Consider the following 22,634-nt stretch of genomic DNA (forward strand, 5'->3'; position numbering starts at 1 on the left):
ATAACCAATCACTAACCAATTGTTACTAACCGATTGTTTAGGATTATTTTAGAAATAAAAAGTGATTTAGAAGGTTACAATGGTATGGAAGAGCTAGGCAGCATAGGATCGTATTCGAAGCGCTATCTTTCCTCCCTGCAGGGAGAGAATAGAGTAGAGGTGGAGGTAGAAGAAACAGAGAGCGAGCGTGTCCTCTCTTCCGACTTGCAGCACAGCAGTTCCGTCCGGGGGTGGGGAGGCAGTGGCAGAGGACGTCTCAGCGTGGGTGTCGGTGCGGAGTAGGCGGAGCCAAGGCAGCGCGAGTGGGCGTGGCTTCGGCGAGTGCCTGACTGGTGCTCGTGCCAATGGGTGGGAGCGAGAGAGGAGACTCTGGCGCGGCGGAGGGGAGAGCAGTGGGAGTGAGTGAACGCATCGACGGACAACAGGAGAGCGAGAGAGAAGCTGAGGGAAAGAGCGAGGGAGAGGGTGGAAGACGAGGAGTGGGGATGGAAAGTGTTCCGCGGGGGCAGTAACGCGATCTGCGACGAAGCGGCAGCGCCCGCCGAATCTCATCCCGCGGGCCCTCGCGCTCCTCAGTCAGTCATCCGACGCTCCGACGCGGTGATTATTCTCATTGTATCTCCGACTGACGGGCCTTTCCCCTCCTGTCGCTCTCACGCCTCTAGGTCCCCCACCCCCACCCCTGCTTTCCCAGCATCTCTCGGACGCACACGAACGCACCAATACGCGTGCCCTCCACACACGCACGCTGCCACCACGTTCCACTCGACTCTCGGCATTGTCGAGGACAGTTCCTAGCAGGACACCGCCGGGCGCGTTTACACGATTTTGTATCTCGATTTTTCAAAATAACACGGCGTGTTTAGTGTGAACCCGTATGACCCAGAGTCCCAGAGTGTAGCCAGGGGCAAAAGCAGGCAAAAGTGATCGATCGGGATTGGAAAAGCGAATCAATAAAAAAAAATAGTGTGAGTTTGATGAGTGACAATTCACGTTGGTTTTTGGTTTAATTGAAAATTGTGTGCCCAGTGAGGTGTTGATTCGTGAGTGTTACGATTGTCCACTTGAAAAGTCAAAATACCGCCAGCGGGATGTTATGAGCACGATTGGCAGGTGAGTCGCTTCACCTCTGTAAATATTTCCCCTCTCTGCGCTCCCATTATGTATATTATGCAAGGAACAAGTGTTGTGGACTGCTTACAACAAATCGGATATATCTAGAATCATCACCTAATATTTACATAACCAACAAACAATTTATGCAATTAAAAATAAATCCCCTACTTCGTCCCACTTGAAATAGGACCCAAACAGTTTTCCTAGTTTGTGGTAAAACCCTTATTTTTAATAGGGTCAGGTAGGGCTTTTTCTACATTGATGATTCTGGTTCAAAATTGGAGCTACAAAATTTTAGATGTATTATTGTAATATAATTATCAAAAAACATAAACTGAAAATATTTCACTCACTAAAATACATCGACATATTTTCCTAATTAAACATGAAAAAGGGTTTGAGCAAGGACCTAGCTAGTCCTAGTTTCTATCGAGGACCTAAGGGGTTTAAAAGTCATTCCGGTTTTTTACTCTAATGAAAAAATTGACACGACTTTGATATGACCTTAAAGGTTTTTGCCAAATCATAATCTAATCTACATTTCTTTATTTTGTTTAATTATTTATAGAAAATTTTTTAAGAGGCCTTGTACGGTTTCTTTATTTTCTTTAAATAGTAAATTTTTAAAAAAAGAAATAAAAAAGGGAGTACAGTTTTGAAAAATAGTTTTCAAACCGAATGCTATAAAATTTTAAAGCATGTATGATTCACAACATCTCTAAATTTTATTATTCAATTTTGACAAATCGGTTCTTTACTTTCGAATTTCTTTTGATAAATGATCCATCTGTATATTTTATTAATGAATTCAATCTACATCTTAGTTAAGTGCTTCTCTCTGTTGATTGATTTTATTTACCTTTGACATTGAAATATTGTGACTTATTAAATGAGTATCATTATAGTGTTAATTAATTGAGTGCAACCAGTCAAAATAAAACATCTGCGTTAAAAATTAACTTTCCGCAAGAATGTCATCAAAATTCTCAACAAGATCATCAGTATCTTTCACCTCTGTTCAATTTTTAATACAAAAAACCTTTTGCAATTTCTTTGCAAAATTAATGGCATTAATTGTCAAAAAATAACTTAAAATTACTCGTCCGTATTTTTCTGTTTTCAAAAAAGCTTAGACATCACCTGATGCCTAAGCTTTTTTGGAAACTAAATTAAAGAAAACACTTTGAATTTTAAGAAATAGAATTTATTTTTCGATTATGCGATTGATTTTAAAAAGTAAAGATTATAAAATAAATGTTGGAACATGAAGTACCTTGTTATATATATAGATATAGAGAAAAAAAGGGGATAAACAATTGTCAATTGATCAATGACGAGAGGGGGTTCTCGGAGTAAAACTCGGTAAAAATTCAAGTACATTGTTAGCTCTAAAAGGTTTATCTCTACTGAATTGTGTATTGAATAGAGCACAAAACACTTTTGAATTAATTCCAATTTATACAGCGCACACAGCTTTTTTTCCCCCATTCACAATCCTTACATAAAACAGAGAATTTAATTACATAAGGTCCAAAGAATGATTGAATCAAAAAATATTAAATAACATTTCTATTGTTTATTTATTCCATTTTATCCATTTTATAATACTATACCCAGAGTTCCAGATGAATAATGAAATGCAATATAAATAATGAATGCAAATTAGAAAATGTTGTTATTAATATTTGTCTCTAGAATTGTAAATTGTATTCTTAAAGTTATATTTTTTATTAACAAATAAGAATAATTTGCTTTTTCTAAAATAGTTGAGAGATATAATTATTATAAGTATGATAGTAATTATTTGGAGAAATTAGTAATTAAAGAAAAGTTCAAATTTTTAAAAGACAAACAGAATTTGCAAAAATGTTTTTTGCGTTAAAAAATCTCTTTCGCTGAAGAATAACGAAAATTTGAAAAAATAAGTGACACTATGAGCAATAAATTTCAATCCTGTTTACAGAGACTAAACAATTTTCAAGTGGTTTTTCTAGTTTAATTTGAAAGTTTCCAGTCCTCTGGAGCGATTTCCTTTTGCGCGCTCTCTCGAGTTCGCATACTTGAAAAATTCGTGGCACTCGAGATTATAGAAAGAGAAATATAGTGCGAGTTTTAAGAATATTATTTTATTTTTTTTTCTATTTTTTTGAGAAACTAAAAATAAGAGACGATTGTTTGAGTGAAACGTCCATAAGGAGAGTGTGGCATCGCGACGGCATTTTAAAAATGCTCGCATTGTACGCGCGGCGGATAAGGTCTCTCGAAAAGCGAAACTTATACAGACAGACAGACTCAAAACGTATACGAAGAATAAATAATACTAAATATCATTCGTTCGGGGAATGTGTGCAGGCCTGAAACTCACAGGGGCCATGTGTTCTCAAAGACTCGAAACAGAGAGAGAGCGAGAGGGGAGAGGAAGACTACAAAGCTCACCGATTAGGTCTCTCTCGTTGACATTACGCAACAATACGACGCTCAGATTGACAATAATCTCAGTCGAGATGATCTTCAATTATTAACAGATTTTTTCCACAAAATCCATTGTTAATAATAAAACAATGGCAAAATTTTATCGAAAAATATGTAAATTTAATTTTTTTTATGTTTTAATGTTAAACATTCAAATAAACCAAGTCTTTTTTAATTTTTAAATTTCTTATAATAATATTGGGTCATGTATCAGAAGATATTTTATAAAGTTTTAAAAAATTTAATTTGTTTTAAATGCTTATTTCCGAATTTTTGAAAAATATGTATAACAGGTACAAAAATTTGTTGATTATGAGCATTGCGTGAGTAATCTCGGCAAGAATCGAACCTGGAACCTTTTGCTCTTAAGTCTAACGCCCTAACCACTACACTACGACGCCTACTTTATGAGCAATTTCATTTTTTCAATATTTTTGGGAATCAGGACTCGAACTAGTGAAGGTATTTAAAAATACAGACTTTACGGACCAAAAATTAAAAATTACGGACCGATTACAAACAAAATTATAATCAGTCCGAGTCAAATGAGAGAAAGTTTTACTTAAAACTATAAATAAAATTTGTATAACTATAAAACATGAAGATATCAATAACTCCGAGTCTTCGACTCGGAGTGATAGATTTCTTTATGTTTTCTAATAATTAAAGAGGATTGATATTGTTACTGCAACTTCCTCAAAATTATTTTCATAATTTCAATTCAATTCTTATTTTCTACAAATTTAACCAAAAATTCTTCTCTAAATTTAATATAATTTTCGAAAAAGTACTTTTTAAGAATTTTCAAATCCATTTCATGACAATACAATTTTAGGTAAAATTTCGATTATTCGGAAATTCTTCAATTAAATATATTGTAGAAAATAAAAAAATTAAATTAAACGGTTTTAAAAAAAATTAATTCTACAGAATTGTTGATTAAAAGTATAAAAAATTCAAATTTTCCTAAAATTTTAATTTGCAAAATTTTTAAAATTCAAATATTGATAAAAATACACGCTTATAATGCTTTTACTATTATTCAATTATTATTATCTCAAATTCTAACTGAAATTCATTTTTAAATAAATTTTTATTAGGAAATTCTACGAGATTTAAAAGAAGTTTATTAAAATTTTTGAAAATAACTGAATTTCTGTGAAGAATTTTATAAAAATTTTAAAAAATAATTGAATTCCTGCTAAAAATTTAAAAATAAAATAAATAAAATAAATAAATAAAATAAATAAAAAAATAAAATAAATAAAATAAAATAAGTAAATAAAATAAATAATAAATAAATAAATAAAATTTTGTTATTTTTTAAAAGAATGGAATTTTTGCGACGAGTTTTATAATTTTTGAAAATAATTGAATTTCTGCGAAGAATTTTGATATTTCTAATGATATAATTGAATTCTTGACAAGAATTGTATTAGGTACAATTTTTAAAAATAATTGAATTTCTTCGAAGAATTTTGTAAAAAAAAAAAATTTAATATTTTAATTGCTACTTAGAATTTTGTTCTTTATGAAAATAATTGAATTCTTAAGAAGAATTTTGTTATTTATAAAAATAATTGAATTGTTGTCAAGAACTTTATTAAAAGTTTTGAAAATAATAAAATTTTTGCGAAGAATTTTATGGTAATTTTTGAAAATAATTGAATTCCTGCTAAAAAATTTTATTATTATTGAAAATAATTAAATTGAATTTCTGACAAGAATTTTATAAAAAATGTTTTTAAATAATTGATTTCCTGCGAACAACAAAGTTCTATCATAATAATAATTTAATTTTTCTGAAGAATTTTGTTATTTATAAAGATTTTTGTTATTTATTTGAATAATGGAGTTATTACGAAGAAGTTAAAAAAAATTTATAAATAATTGAATTCCTGTGAAATTTTTATTGTTTATGAAAATAGTTAAATCTTTAGTTAAATCTTTAGTAGATATTGAATTGAGGGAAATTTTTGAAAATAATTGAATTTCTGTAAAGAGTTTGATTACTTTTGCAAATAATTGAATTTCTGCAATCATTTCTAACTTTTTCAAAATTTCCAAAATTATATCGTACAATTTTTGAAGTTTTTGGACCTTTTTTAAAAAAAACTGACTTTTGCGGATTTGAAGCAAATTTACAGACCTTTACGGAATTTACGGACCTAGTTCGAGCCCTGTTGGAATAGAACCTTAAAATAATAAAACTGATAACTTGTAAGAAGTATTAAACCTTAGACAAAATTTTTGAGTCAAATTAACTTATTAAAATAATTTTTAAACTCTAAGATAAGAAAATTAAAATTTATTTAGAAAGAAACAGTAAAATTTGTTGATTTGACAAATTGTGAGTGCATAGGAAAAAAAAGAGTGAAAAAGAAGACAGGGAGCGATGAAGGAGACATAAGGGAGTATGCAACGCATTTGACCTAGTGACCCTCCCCCTTCTCTTGTACTTTCGTTATTTATCTCTTTCTATATATGCTATACATCCGAGAGAGTTGAACTTGGTTTTTCAATAGATTTCTTTTCTTTCTCTTTCTTGCACAACCTTACGACCCTCTCTCGAACACTATAAACGAATTCTTCTCCGATGCCATGGTTTTGTATTCCTCGGCCTTATAACAGCCACTTGACGGCCTCGAAAGCCGATCGAATGACGCACGTTTTGTGCCCAAGCGGCTCTTTTTTTTTAGGCCCACCCTCCCCCTTTTATTGTGTACAACTTTTGGGGTGGATCAAAATCCAAGTGCACGATCCGCTTCTTGTTTCTTCAATTGTCTCCACGCTTTCATCTTCATTGTCCTACACAATTCTTTCAAAATACACCATCGAACCTGTTTATATACAAACACCAACCGAAAGAAATTAGTCTCGCGTTTTTTCTTTTCTTCAAGTTCTCCGCAAAAACGTTTTATTTACAAAAATCAGATTTTTTTCGACATTTCAAAAATTATCTATTCTCTAAATCTGCATTGTGTCTCTGTGTAATTGTACATTATCTTTCATAATAACATTTGTTCAAACTTATAAATGATTAATTTTCAAAAACATCTTGAATGACTTCTTTATTGGTCAGTGAGGAAAAATATTAGAATTTTTAGTAACAAAAATAATTGTACCAAAATGATTTAAAAATTTTAATTTTAATGTAATTCTTCAAAATAAATTAGTTTAATCATAATTAGAATAAGGAAACTTATATTTATACTTGCATAATGAGAAGTTGTTCGAAAGTGTTGATTATTAAAAAAAAAGAAATGTCGTTTATAAAAACAAGAAAATATCAAATCTTTTATCTTAAAAAATGTACAGGAAAGCTTTCTGTTTCATTAAATTTGAAAGTTGAGTAACAACATTTATCATGTGACACAAGCTTAAGACATTTTCTTTTTTATTCTCATTCTCTCTCACAAAACCATTACGAAGAGTTCAAAATTCCACTTAATTAAAGTTGTTGTATATATCAATAGAAATAAAAAAGAGAAAAAGATATATATTATTTTAATTCATCTAAATATAGGTTTTATCATAATAAGATCAAATTTTTATAGACTTTTAATTTACATATATTTGTGTTAATATGAATACATTAATAAAATGTAATTAAGTAACTAAGATTTTTCGATAATTGTGTTTAAAGTATTCAGGTGGAAATGTTTGAAGGAAAAATGTGATTTTTTACATTTTTTATTTGGTAGTATAACTACTAAATGAAAAGGTAAAGTTTTATACTTTAATTTATAAATTATTAACTGATATTTTGCTTTTGATTTAGTAAATTTTACTGATAAATAGTCATTTCTACGAGTTTATTAGTAAAATTAGTCAATTTTACTAATAAATAGTAATTTCTACAAATTTATTTGTAAAATTAGTAAGTTTTACTGCTAAATAGTAATTTCTCCAAATTTATTAGTAAAATTAGTAAATTTTACTGAGAAATTATTCTATAAATTTACTAATTCAAAAGCAAAATGCCAGTCACTAATTCAAATTATAGTAAACATTTTTACTAATTCAAAATTGGAGAGTATAATTTAAGTTTGTACAAAGTTTTACTAATTTGAATTGTAGAGAATAGCTTTTGTCTAATTTAAAATTTAGAGGAAAAATAAATAAAAATAAGCAATTAAAGTTAATTTACTTGCATATTAAATTAATATACAAAGTAATAAAAATTTAAATATAAACATTAATTGAGTCGTGAATTTCGAAAAGGGCTCAACTCTAAAAATCGTAAGGATCATTTTCACTGTCGTAAGTTATGTAAAAATGACACTTATGGTTTTTAGAGTTGAGCCCTTTTCGAAATTCACGATTCAATTTTATTTGGAAATAAATTTGATAAATAATTAATATTTTATAAAATTCATAGATTTTAAATTAAAAAGATCAAAAAATCACCTTTTCATTTTTTAAAAATTTTAGTAATAAATAAATTCAATTTGTACCTTTTTTGAATTATTTTCAGGATTTCTACAGAAATCCGCATTGAAAATTCCATACCTTTTCCGTGATTTCCAGGTCAAATTTTTACGAAATTCCAGTGGAATTTTAAATCTAATTTCATTATTTTTGGGCTCTTTAAAAACACTTTACTTATTTAATAGTCTCCACCCATTGGTAAAAATTCTAAAATTATCAAAATTTATCAAAAATTCGAAAAACCGATTTTTTTAAAATTCAACAGTTTTTCTTCTCTTTGATAGTATTTAGCTTCATTATTTTTGTGCTTTTGAAAAATACTTTACTTATTAAATAGTCTCGTCTCTTTGGTAAAAAATCTAAAATTATCTAAAATTATCAAAAATTTAAAAATCCGAATTTCTTAAAATTCAACATTTTTTCCTCTCTTTTATGGGATTTAGCTTCATTATTTTTGTGCTTTTGGAAAATACTTTACTTATTTAATAGTCTCGACTCTTTGGTAAAAAATCTAAAATTATCTAAAATTATCAAAAATTTAAAAATCCGAATTTCTTAAAATTCAACATTTTTAATCCTCTTTTATAGGATTTAGCTTCATTATTTTTGTGCTTTTGGAAAATACTTTACTTATTTAATAGTCTCGACTCTTTGGTAAAAAATCTAAAATTATCTAAAATTATCAAAAATTTAAAAATCCGAATTTCTTAAAATTCAACATTTTTAATCCTCTTTTATAGGATTTAGCTTCATTATTTTTGTGCTTTTGGAAAATACTTTACTTATTTAATAGTCTCGAATCTTTGGTAAAAAATCTAAAATTATCAAAAATTCGAAAAAATTCAAAAATCCGAATTTCTTAAAATTCAACATTTTTAATCCTCTTTTATGGGATTTAGCTTCATTATTTTTGTGCTTTTGGAAAATACTTTACTTAGTTAATAGTCTCGACTCTTTGGTAAAAAATCTAAAATTATAGAAAATTATCAAAAATTCAAAAATCCGAATTTCTTAAAATTCAACATTTTTAATCCTCTTTTATGGCATTTAGCTTCATTATTTTTGTGCTTTTGGAAAATACTTTACTTATTTAATAGTCTCGACTCTTTGGTAAAAAATCTAAAATTATCTAAAATTATCAAAAATTTAAAAATCCGAATTTCTTAAAATTCAACATTTTTTCTCGTCTTTTATGCCATTTAGCTTTATTATTATTTGAATTTCTATTCAAGAGAAAAAATGGAAAACAGAAAAAATTTAGAAACTTTTAAAAATTCCAGGCTTTTTCTATGATTTCCAGAAGCCTTTTAAAAATTCCATACCATTTCCATGATTTCCAGATTCTGTAGGAACTCTGAATTTTCTACTATATCAGACAAATAACATAATAATATTGAATATTTTCTGCTCTTTTTATACATTACAGGTTTTCTAATCGTAAACTTTCAAGTTAATTTTTTAGTTTATAAACTAAAATTAAATAATATTATTAAAGATATTATTTATTAAATAGGTGAAAAAAAAATTGAGTTAGAAATTTAAATTTTTCGAAAAATCTCTATTTTGAATATCGATCGAATTAAACTCGGAAAATAAAAATAATGTCACAAATGTATATGTACATAAAATAAAAATAAATCTTCTGACAAATTGCGAACTAAATTTCTTTCCGGATTCTATTTTTGTTTTAAATCAGCATCCGCCTCCATCATGCATCACTCTCTCATATTTGCGGATCATCGCTCTATTGAGATGAGATTCCTTTCTTATTTCTCTCTCTTTCTCTCTATCTGTCGCTGCTCGCTCTCTCAAAAAGAATTTTATTCGCTATTCGATTATAAGTTTTTTCATGTTTTTCGTGACAATAAGTCGACGTGGAATTTTTCATTTTATAAGCGTGCCTTCATATTTTAGATCGAAGACTTTTTTTACTTTTTGGTTTTTATTTTTGCTTATAAAATAATAATTATTTTTCTATAAGTGTAGTAAAAATTAATAAATAAAACTACCGAGTGATAAAGACAGAAAATTACTTTGTAGTAATAATTGTAATAATAATAGTAATAATAACAATATTAATAATATTGATAATAGTAGTAATAATATTAATAATAATAGTAATAATATATTAATTATTATACTGAAAAAAATCTATTTGATTCAAATAAACGATCACTTTTCTAAAATAAATATTTATTTGTAAATGAAATAATTTTTATTTGAGTCAATTAAATGGTCCAATTCCTATTTGCTTCAAGTACTGAAATTATTGTTACAAATACATACAATTTATTTTATTTAAACAAAAATTGCTTGATTCAAGTTAGTATTTATTTCATTACCCACAAGTAATCGGTTACTTGAATCAAATCAATTTTTTTCAGTACTCTCTAAATTTGAATTAGTAAAAATGTTTACTAATTTGAATTAGTAACTTTTACTGTTTATATTAGTAAAATGTAATAATTTATCAGTAAAATTTACTAAGTCAAGAGCAAAAAGTCAGTCACTAATTTAAATTAATAAACATTTTTACTAATTCAAATTTAGAGAGTAGATATGTAAATATCCATAATGATACTATATTTATAGTTTATTAATTATTAATGAATTAAACATGATTTAGATTTTTGATTTGCAACGACGGAAAAAAGAAAAGAAAATAATAACAATTATAATGATAATTGTAATGCAAAAGGGATTTGTCGTTGAGGGAATATGATGTGAGAGCTTGCGAGGAAAAGATTTGTCTGAAAATTATAAAGAAAGAAACTTGGTTGTAAGGTCTCCCTCGCTGGCTGTTGTTTTAAAATAGTACTCGTGACCGTAAAAAAGAATGATGACCCGGCGTTCACGGCGGATCTTCTCCAACACGACAACCACAAGGCTCGTTTTTTTATTCGAGTTGATCCTTTGCTCTCTATATACGCGCCACACACACGCCATTCCCGATTTCGCGCGGCACTCCAAAATTTCTATCAAACTATTTGCATAGCCAACAAAATTTTCTTATTTCTTTTTATAGAAATTTTAACCATTACTATTATTTTATATTTTACTAAGTAACATAATTTTTAATTTAATTTAAAACAATTATTACTACTCTAGTAGTGATGAGAATGTAAAGAAATTTATTAAAATTTATTGTAGTAGTATTTACTTTATTTTGAGTTAAAATAACAATGAATTTTAATGGAGCGAAAATTTCTTAGAAAATTTTGAAATCTGAAAATATTTTCAGTTCCAGGTATTGTTGACAAGATATACATGAGAATGTAGATAAAAATGCATTGGCAATATTGGCATGTCCCCAAACAATAGCTTCTATTTGTGAATATGTCAACACGTGTCTGACTCATATTATTCTCTGGACGTCTTAATGAAAAAAAAAATTCATATGTCCATCAAGTGGTTTAGGAATTTCTCTTCTAAAAACTAATAAACTCCTTTTTTTCTTTTCCTTAAATTTAGAAGAACAGTTAAAAAATTATTTCTTTGCAATTCCATACTTTTCTGAACAAAATTAAATAATTATAATTATTTCTCTGATTTTGTATATTGTTTTCATTGAACTAGATCAAACAGACAATTATAAACATTATTTAATAAAGAAAATACTAATTACTTACATAAGAATTAATTAATTAGCCAATGATTATTTAAAATGAATTAATTAGTTCAATGGTCATTAATTGTTTCAACATTAACAAATAAAATAATAATAAATAAGTAATTGTTAATAAATAAATGAATTAAATTAGTCTTTCATATTTTCGTAATTTTTATAATCGCGAAACATATTTCTAAATGTATATTGGAGAACTGGTTCTTATCGCATAAAGCCGTTTAAAATAAAATTCGGTCAGAAAAAAGAATAATAATCAGAAAAATGCGTATCATTTCAATAAAAGAAAGAAGATACTATTCTTTTTTTGAAATATTGACACGACTCGACATTCATGTCTTTTACAATATTGTATTTGCGTAACAAAGTGTATCACGCAGTGTCATGAAATTGAGAATAATTGTGATATGTTCAGTTAGATTTAGTCTTTCTTTTTTGCAAAAGCTTTTAATTTGTATCATTCTCTTGCTATTAAAGTATTCGTACTTTCATTCTCTCAAATTCTGATGTAATAATAATTTAGTAAATTTTCGCTTATGGAAAATTTGTATTTTTGATTGAAATTAGTTTATTAATTTAATTATTATTAATTTTTAAATATAAATTTTTAATAAAGAAACAAACGGCCTTTTATCATTTTATTAGAAATTTCTTTTCAACTATAGACAAAGATAACAATTTTCTTTTTTTGAGAACTATATATACAAAGGGTATCGGAATCAAAAACGTATTTTTCTATTCAACGCGGTTTTTAATATTACGGATTCATTATCAATGGACAAAAAAATATATTTGGAAAAAGCTCCATTGACGGAAAAATAGGATTGTTTATATTCTCAACTTCAAAAAGGTTTCGATTTTGGTCACAAAAATTACTTTTTTTTTAATTAAAGCAGTGTAAAATTTATAAAGAAAAAATTTTACAAAAAGCTAACAAAAATGATAAATTACTAAAAAATTTTCTTGAAATTATTTTTTACATATTTTTATAACATTACATTTATTTTTAATAGAGTTGGGATTTTTATTTATAAAATATCGTTTGCTTTTTTTGAATTGTATATTATTGTATTGTGTATATGAGTTTTTTTACAAATATAAGATTTAAATTTGTTGATTTTTTTTTTAAAAAAAAGATGAAACGTCACTGATGTTAGATGTATCAATGACGTGAATAAATTGCGTCAGGTTGTGCTGAAAAGACAAAGAATTTTTTTTTTTTTTTATAATTTCACGTGACTATAAAGAGCTCGTGTATCACGATTGTAACGAAAGAAAGAGAAAAGAGAGAGAGTTGATAGATGGAGAGAGCAGGAAAAAAGTCGACGATAGCAAAATGTGAATATCAGCACCGCGTGGCAGTGATAATAAACCAAAAGAAAAAACTACATTGTGCAACAAAAAAACTTAACAATGTAAACAATTATGATAAGACATTTCTTCCTTCTTTCATTTCTCATCTCAATTTTTCTCTTCAAATTTCTTTTTTATTTAATTGAAAATTCTCCCCGAGAATTTCATTAATGCAACAATTTTAAAAATTATAAAAATATTTTTCATTGATATGATTATTTTTCTAATTATCTAGATACAAACAATTTTTATTATTATTATTATTAATATTATTAATATTATTTATTTAAAATTAAAAACATTCATTATTATGAAATAAATGTTTTTAATTAATTTTTAATTAGCACTGAAAATTTGTAATATATTGATGAACTTTTATTGAATTAAAAATTTTGAAAATTGATAATAATGAATTGATGATTTATTCGTATTTTTGAATTTACATTTAATAGTTGACTTTTTTATTAGAAAATTCTAATCTACCCTTGAATATCTACATTTTTCATTGATTTTTATTAAAATATTTAATTATATATTGTATACACTAATAAAATTTTTTTAACCCAAAAATAAGTAGCCAACTAAGAAATTATGTTTAATTAAAAAATAATTTTTGGTTTACTGCATAACAAAGATAATTATGTTTGATTCAAATATATTTCTTTCTCAATGTGTTTATAATTATTAATATTTAAATTTTATGAAAAATCATAATATGACTTTTATATGCGAATAAAAGAATACATATTGTTATAAAAATAGATGAAAATATAGTAGAAAACGTACGTAAAATGTCACGTGTTATTTTATTATTTTTTTTTATGATTATGAACAGAGACAGAAACAATAAAAATAATGAAACTGAGAACAATCCTGGCAGTGTGTAATTATTACAAATGAAGTGCCCATTGTCTTTGGGTTATTGTCATGAGCCTATGAGTGAAATTTTCTTCGAATTATTATTATTATTTTGATTATTATATATTACTATTATTATTATTATTTATTATTCTAATTGTTATTGTTGTAATTAATATTTTAATTATTACTTTACCTACTATTGTTATTATTATCATTTTTTAATATTAATATTAATCGAGAAGAACTTTCGCGAGAAATTGTAACATGTGCTTTAGCAATAAAATATTTTCTTATCTTCATTCCTTGTTTAAGGTCAAGGTCAACGTGATGAATATTATCTGGTCATCACGTATAATTTATGTCAGCATTTTCTTTAATTTTCCGATGCAATAATTACAATTGTTTCTCGAATGATTTGTAGTATTATGATGAGAATAGTTTATCCCCTTTCTATCTTTTCTATTTATTGACAGCTATGCTAAAATTTTTACGTATAAGCAGAAATATGTTTTTATATTAGTAATTATACCAATAAATAAATAAAATTCCACCAAAAAAACAAAAATTAAATTACTGAAGTGCTAATTATTTTATTTAATAATTAGTAAGTATTTATTTGTTTTAATTTTAATATTTAATAATATTCCATAATATTTAATAAATATTCAATCTAATGTTTACTAATTTAAAATTAATTTTATATAAAAATAGACTTGAAACTGTCACGAGAACACGCTTTTAATAATGAAAAATGAAAAGAAACGATGATAAAGTAATTCGAGTGTTTATAATAATTTTTGAGCAAATAAAGAAAACATAATTGTGTGTATATTTTAATGTATGTGTTTATATATAAGAATGTATCAGAGAAAGAAAGCGATAAAAAATATATTTATAAAATGTCCGATCGAGATTAATTAGTGGACGGATTATAAGATGCGCAACAGCTGATATTATATTCGCGGCACTTAGCACCGGGAATTCAGTAAGCGAGGCGCTCACGCTCATTAAATGCTAATGACTTTAATAACACAGGTAGGCAAGGGCGGTGATTATCTCGGCTATTAAACTATTTATTTCTTAATGTATTCGCCAACCTCACAATAAGATACTGACATCGAGATAAGAGCTTCCGACCTCGGGTCCGGCCACCGCAAGGCACATTCCGCACCATTTCATTCTGATACTCTTTATTTATAATATATGCGCGCATACTTCCATAACTATATTTACTTTTATATATAGAAACTCTCATTTTACTCTTAACGTCGGAAAATAATGCAGAGAATATTTACCTGAACGATGGGGGAAATTGAATTCTCTTGAATTGACTTGGAGCTATATTACACGATCCAGAAATTGAAGTAGCATTTGAAACAATAGGTCTTGATTGAAAATCAGAATTCAGGATAGAAGAGTAATCGATGTTCGGCTACTGGCTGAGGTGAGAAGGAAACTTTGCTGACTTTTACGGAAGACACTTAAATGTTGACAATCCAGGAGACAATGACTCGCAGCCGCTCGAAAACCTATCTTTATACCTGCGTGAACGAACCACTGTCGCGTGATTGGTCGGTCACGAGAGGGTGGGGATATTCTGCGCGACTCAGTCTGTGGTGGGGGAAAACTGTCGCGCTCTACGAATTAGGTGGGGGGAACCGAGTCTCTCTTCACCGTCCGTGTTCCCGATATAGTCAAAACGTAATTCCTCCAGAAAGATCAATTCGTTTTGGCGACAATGATCGTTACGCACGTTACGTTTTATTCATCGGTTTCTTCTGCACTCGGGTATTTATTCGTACATTTTTACAAACTTTTCTTACATGTTAGTTTTACAATAATGCATTAACTCTTGTTGTGTCTGTGTTTTTATCATCACTTTTGAAATAATTTCCTTATTTATTATTTAATAATAAATCAATATTTAATATAAACGTTAACCTAAAAGTTTTGTTTAGAATTTAATAATAATATAAAATAATAGTTAATATTTAATTAGTTGGTGATATTAGAAATTGAGTGATATTAGGAGATGTGAGGTGTTATTAATAGCAAAGCAAAGAAGGAATTCTGAATTCGAAATAATAAAAAATTCCCAAGAGCGTGGAGAATTTTTTTTTCGTCGTTATTTAGTGCGCGAGGCGTTAAAAGTGATGACAAAGACGACGAGAAGTAGCAACTGGTTATCCCCGATTAATGATGACTGGCTATTAACCTCCTTTGGCGTAACGTAAATTCTCCTTTGCCGAGTGTCTCTCTCTCTTTCGCTTTCTTGTAATAAAAGAAAACCTGACGATAATAATAGTAAATCATAGAATTGTCGCGCGGTCTCTCTTTTCGATTCATCTGCGCTTATATAGCTGGATTACGACGCCGGTCGTTATAAAACGCTATGGCATTGTTGTCACTCGTAGGTGGAGACGCGTAAAAGTCACCGGGGCCTTTTACCCCAAAAGATATAAATTATCACGTGCGTAGGCGTAGGCGGATTACAAACTTTACACAATTTTGGAGATACGCTCATTTGTAACTTGGAGAGAATTATCATTGTGTTGTTTATTCTACTTTTCGACAGGTTTCGTCTCTTATTTCCCTTCTCTTATTATTATCTAGGAATTTTCGTTCTTCAGTAAAATAATTAAAATCGAATTTTCAAAGTGTTTTAATAATAATTGATAAATAATTGAATTTTATAGTCACATTCTAATGTATTCATGTTTCTTGGTGCGAAGATTAATAATTAAAATTTTTATTAGTTAATTTAAAAAAAGATACACACTTCAAATTTTTTAATAAAATTGAATTTTCACAAAGTTTTTTTTGAAAATTCTGAATTTTCATAAAGATTATAGTTAAAAATTTGAATAGTTTAATTTAACGTTTTTTAATAAATTAAAAATTTGAAGGTCATTTTACAAGTGATTTTAACACTTAACAATTCTTTTCGGCTTTATATCAAAAGTTTTCAAAGGTCGCTGTAGAAATACTCGAATTTTAACATTATTCATATAAAAGTTTTCTATATTCTTGTTCTTTCACAATACTGCATAATAATGTAAAAGGGAATTTTATTTTTTATTGTCTCGGAATTTTTTTCTAATATATTAAATTAGAACTTCTTTAAATGCATAAAAATAAAATCTCTCCTCAACAGTGAAATAACGGTTTTGAAGATTATTATGGGCTTTACTTCTACAAAGGAAATTTCTTAATATTTTATTAGGGAAAGTGAATACAGGAATTTTCTCTTCATATTTCAGGGGATTTAAAATTAGAATTTAGGTGATCATTACGAAATATTATAAGATATGTCCATAAATTTGTTTTTCTCAAAGTGTTAATAAAAACTAATATTTTTTGTTAATCATGAACATTATGAAGAAAAAAATACAAAACTATATTTAATATATTTAAAATTTCAAATATATGTTAATAAAAAAATGAAGGTAACGCTTGGAACTTAATTCTGTTTATTCGATTAAAAATTCAATTTTAGTCTAATTTTTCAATAATGAACTATTTTGTTATTTTATATTTATCATCGAAAAAACACCATTACTTTTTTTCATCTATTTCATTTATTTTGTAAATTTTTTTTGATTTCATGAAAGAAATATTTTTCGAGTTTATTCTCGAAATTAATTTGAAACAATCCAAGAGTTGACGCAATTTATCGAGTAAAATATTGTGAAAGAATATACGGACGATTAAAAAATGGAACTTCTCGTTTATGAGAATAATGAAGTTTTGCCTTTAAGAGAATCAACGAGCAATTAATATGCAAATGAGAGGAATCAATGATCTCACCTGTTCAGCTGCTTTTGTGAGAGAAAGTGAAAAAAGAGTTATCAGTGAAAAAAAGGAGAAAGAGAGAGAGAGAGAGGAGACGATTATATATACGCGCCATCTGCAGTTTTTCGCTTCTGATAAATGTTCGGACAATTTATAAATATATTTAAACACACACACAGTTATATATATGTATTATAAAGTAAATATTCAAGTTTTACCCGGCTACGTACATAAATAATCGATTTTTGCTCCATAAATTTAATGTACACGCATTTAAATGCTTTATTGGCTGTTTTTGCTCTTGATAAACTTTTTGAGAGGATGACTGCAATCAAAATGCCCCTTAATTTTTTTCAGATAGACCTTGTTAAAAGATGAATTTAATGATAGTGTCAAATGTCGGCAATTAATTTAAAACACTTATTATTTATGTAACAAATTTTTTGTTTTCTTTTTTGGCTTATAAATTTCTGCAAACAAATTTTTATCAAAAGGGAATTTTTATTTACACAGGAATTCTATTATTTACAAATTTTTTTGTAAATTTCTTCGCAATAATCTAATTATTTTCATAAATAATCAAATTTTTTACGGAGATTCAATCATTTTTTATAAATAATAAAATTCTTTACAAGTTTTCAATTATTTTCATAAATAATAAAATTTTTTAAAAGTTTTCAATTATTTTCAATTCATAAATGATAAAATTCATCGCAGAATTTCAATTATTTTTAATACTATTTTAATGGAATTTCTCGAAAAAGTTATTATTCTTAAAAATTTGATTAAAATTCATCAAAGAAATCCAATTATTTTAAAAAGCCTTCCTATAATTTATATATTAGAATTTAAGTATTGTTGTCAATACATTTTAAATTAGATTTCTTGAAAGAATTAAATTATTTCAAAAAATTTTAATGAAATTCTTTTTAACCTTTCAAATTTTTTACAAATTAATTTTAATAAAATTCTTCGTAGAAATTTAGTTAATTTCAATAATGTATCAAAATTCAATTATTTTAAATATCTACTATTTCAATAAAATTTTACAAAATAATTCAATTATTTAAAAAGAAACATTACAATATTCGTCTCAAGAGTTCAATTATTTTCAAAAGTAATAAAATTCTTAGCAAAAATTCAATTATGTTAGCATTTTTTTAAAAATTCTTGTCAAAATGTTATTTTTAATATTAAAATTCGTCGAAAGAATTCAATTATTTCTAGAAACTGTAAAAAAAATTCTTCTCAAGAATTCAATTATTTCCATAAATAGCAAAATTCTCCAGATTTACTAAATTCTTTTGAATATTATTTTTAAAAAAAATTCTTCACAAGAATTCAATTTATTCTTTTCATAAATTTCCATAGAATACTAAAAAACAATTCAATTATTTTCAAAAGTAATAAAATTCTTCAAAAATTCAATTATATTAAAAATTTTTTAAAAATTCTCGTCAAAATTTCAATTATCTTTATAAATAATAAAAATTGTCTCCAATATTCAATTATTTTCAAAAATTTTAATTACTTTTAATACAATTTTAATCGAACTCCTCGAAAAATGTTATTATTCTGTAAAATTTTATTAAAATTCGTCGAAAGAATTTAATTAATTAAAAATTTTTTTGATAAAATTCTTTATGGGAATTTAATTTTATGTAACATTCAATTCTTCAATAAATTATTTATTTGCATTTTATTTGTATTTAAATAATTGAATTCTCGTAGAATTTTCTAATAAAAATTGATTTAAATTTGAATTTCAGTTAAAATTTTAGATAATAATTGAATATTAAACTTTAAATTTGAATTAGTAAAAATGTTTTCTAATTTGAATTACCGACTGACTTTTTGCTTTTGAATTGGCATATTTTACCGATAAATAGTCGTTTTTACTAATTTAATAGTAAAATTTACTAATTCAAAAGTAAAAAGTCTGTCACTAATAACAATTAGTAAACATTTTTATTAATTCAAATTTAGAGAGAAAGTATTATATCGTGAATTTTTAGAAATAATTAAATTTTTTGAAAAAGTTTAATGGAACTTTTTTGAAAAGGATTTGATAATTTTCAAAGAAATATGTCAAAAATTATTAAAAATGAATGAATAATTAATTTAAAGAAGAATTTTAGTTAAAAATTCTGGAAAACAGTAATTGAATTGAAATTATGAAAATAATTTTGAAGAAGTGACAGTACACTGTAAAAAAAGAGCGTCTTGGTTTAAGACGTTTACGTGGTCACATTGAAGACGTTTATAAGCGTCTTATTTGCCTTCTAAAATGCATGTATTTGGAGGTTATGTTTTTCATTTAAGACGCTCAAATAAGACGTTTATAAACGTCTATTTCTTTAATAAAATTTTAATGAACGTTTTAATAAACGTCTATAAACGTCTTACTTTTAGACGCCATTTTTTGCAGTGTAACAATATTCTTATACTATATAAAATAATAATTTTATCAGTCGGTTATCTTTAATTATTATAAAACATGAAGATATCGATTTGACTCGGAGTCATCGATTTCTTCATGTTTCATAACAATTTTTTATAAGTTTTTAATTTCAAAAAGGTTTTTGAAAAAATTCCGTTTTTTAACCTGAAAAATCTAGAAAAGTCAGGAAATTCAAAATGAGCAAAAACGTGGCAACTCTGAAGTAACTTTAGTTTCCATGACGAAATTTATCATTAAATTTACATATTAAAATCGATATATGAAAAAGAATAAAAATTAATTTTCATTAAAAATCGGACTTGTAAAAGCAGCCGGTGTTCTGTTGATGATGATGAATAATAAAAGATATATTTGAGGTATCGTCCGTCTGTCTGTCCATTTGCGTTCTTCTTTGTTACGTACTCGAACTCTTCGACAAAATCGCGATAGTAGAAGTAAATATATATATATATATATATAATGTAGTATATTCACATGTGTAGGTATACGTTTTGTCCGTGAACGGCTCTCCCGGGTAGGTCGGGTTTAGGTTCCAGAAAGAAAAACTAACTCGTTCCAGATGCTGGGCGCTTTGTTCCCATCTCCTTAGTCTTCTAATTCCACCCTAACTCCCCTGCCCCCTCATGCCGGGCCACATCACTATCAGACCTTTTTAAAAATTTCCAAGTACTCTCTGCACGTCTTCTATCGTTCCGAAATAGAAGAATAAAAACCCAAAGATGGAAGAGAGACAAAGAGTGTTTTCTTCAGTGTCTCTTTTTTATTCGCTTCGACCTTCGAAATTCACACATTTTTCAAATTAAAACAAAAACCGTTAAGGTGAAATTTTTCCATTTAAAAACTTGTAAAAAAAGAAAAATTTTTAGTATTTTATTTATTTACACTTTTTTCTTTGCTTTTATTAGCCAAATACTTTTAAACATAGTTGAACGTGGGGCCACCTACAAAAATAAAATTTGTTGTGCGGTATTTTACCGCACCAAATGGGTGTTAATTTGTATTATCTGTGATGATAGGTTATGTTAGGAGTTATGCAGAAATGAAAAATTTTCGGAAGTGCAAAGTGTCACCCGAATGTGCATGAATGTATATGTATAGGTAATAACGTCGATTAATGAGAGTGGATGCAGTAAATAAGAGAGATTGACTCACGCTGAGTAAATTCACCCCACACACGCCATTGTGATTAATTGTTTCTTTGATTACGCGCAGTTGTACACGTACTTACTTATTTATATTATTTACACCAGCGTACCATTGAACTTCAAGATTAACATTAACCTATAAGAAAAAAATTCCCGCGATTATTACGAAATTCACTACCGGCAATCTATTACTCAATAAAATCCAATTCTATTCTTCAAAGTTATTTCAAATTTCGAATTCTATTTTCTATAGAAACATTTGTGCCTGTTCCTATGGAAATAAACTAAAATCAATTTTTGCGGAGAGCAGAAAAAATTCTATTTTTACACTAAAGATAAGAATATTAAAGATTACGCTTAAAATTTTATATCGAACATATTTGTAGCTTAGTGGTAAAGTGAACGTAAGTGTCCCAAGTAGGATATTAGGTTCGATCCCCCGTTCGGGCGGATTGATATTTTTTCAATCACTTGCGTTTGGTTCTAGTAACATTTCTACTAATTGCAGTTAAATTTGAGCATCTTAGAATATGTGATCGTTAGCCTCAGTTTTATTTACAATTAAGACTACCGAGTGATAAAGTCAGAAAATTACATTATTTTTAGAATAATTTAATGATAGTATAATTATTTAATTAGGCACTAATCATAAAGTGTGGAATATTAAATATTCTCGGCCGGTAATTATCACTTTTACTGATATTATAATTTTTTGCTATAGAAATAATAATTTGTAACAGAACAATTATAATAATAATTATTTTTTTTATTAATTTCGAATTATTTTGAAGTAGTGCTTACAGTTATTATATAAATTAAAAAAAAAGGTGTAACAAAAGAATGTATTGGAGGTTTTGATTTGGATATGCTGTAAGATTACGGTAAAGAAGTAAAAGAGAGAAAAAAGATTTAAAAAAAGATGGCGAATATTTGAAGCGAGTGTGGGTTTTAAGGAGAAGTGGGGCCATGTGTTCAGTGTCAAGTTGCCCGAACATTTGGCTTTAGAAGCGTTTCTCCGGTCCTCCTCTCCTCATTTATATACGAACGCATTAATCACTTATGTATATATAGTTAACACGCAGTTGTCGATTCGTTCCTTATTCTTATTCTGCAAAATCTATTCTTCTTTTTCCTTATCCTCATTCATTATTTTTCTTTTTTTCGCATGACAACTTTTTTTTACATCTATTTTTGCAAAAGGTATAAAAGAAATGTTTATAATCAGTCAATTACTAAATTAACATTTGGGTTAATGACAAAAAGAACTAATGATAAGAAATAATTCAACTATTTACTCTATTGAACCAATAGTAAAATAATGTAATAATACGATAATACTTTTCCATGTTGAGAATGTAAAGAAAAAATAGGAAAGAAA

General features: G+C 27.0%; 1 protein-coding gene across 2 annotated transcripts in view; it reads left to right on the forward strand.

Annotated features, from left to right (window-relative positions):
- The first annotated feature begins 262 nt into the window (after window positions 1-262).
- LOC122498979 (transcription factor SOX-13) overlaps window positions 263-22,634 on the forward strand; it is an 87,949-nt gene continuing 65,577 nt past the window's right edge. The window contains exon 1 of one of the 2 annotated variants that reach the window (XM_043606997.1): window positions 263-1,113. In XM_043606997.1, coding sequence (XP_043462932.1) covers window positions 1,097-1,113 — 17 coding nt within the window. In that variant the 5' untranslated portion in view covers window positions 263-1,096. The remainder of the gene's footprint in view (window positions 1,114-22,634) is intronic. The other variant, XM_043606996.1, reaches the window with a different exon arrangement.

This window comes from Leptopilina heterotoma, unplaced genomic scaffold, assembly GCF_015476425.1.
Source record: "Leptopilina heterotoma isolate Lh14 unplaced genomic scaffold, ASM1547642v1 Lhet_163, whole genome shotgun sequence".
NCBI classification, from domain to species: Eukaryota; Metazoa; Arthropoda; class Insecta; order Hymenoptera; family Figitidae; genus Leptopilina; species Leptopilina heterotoma.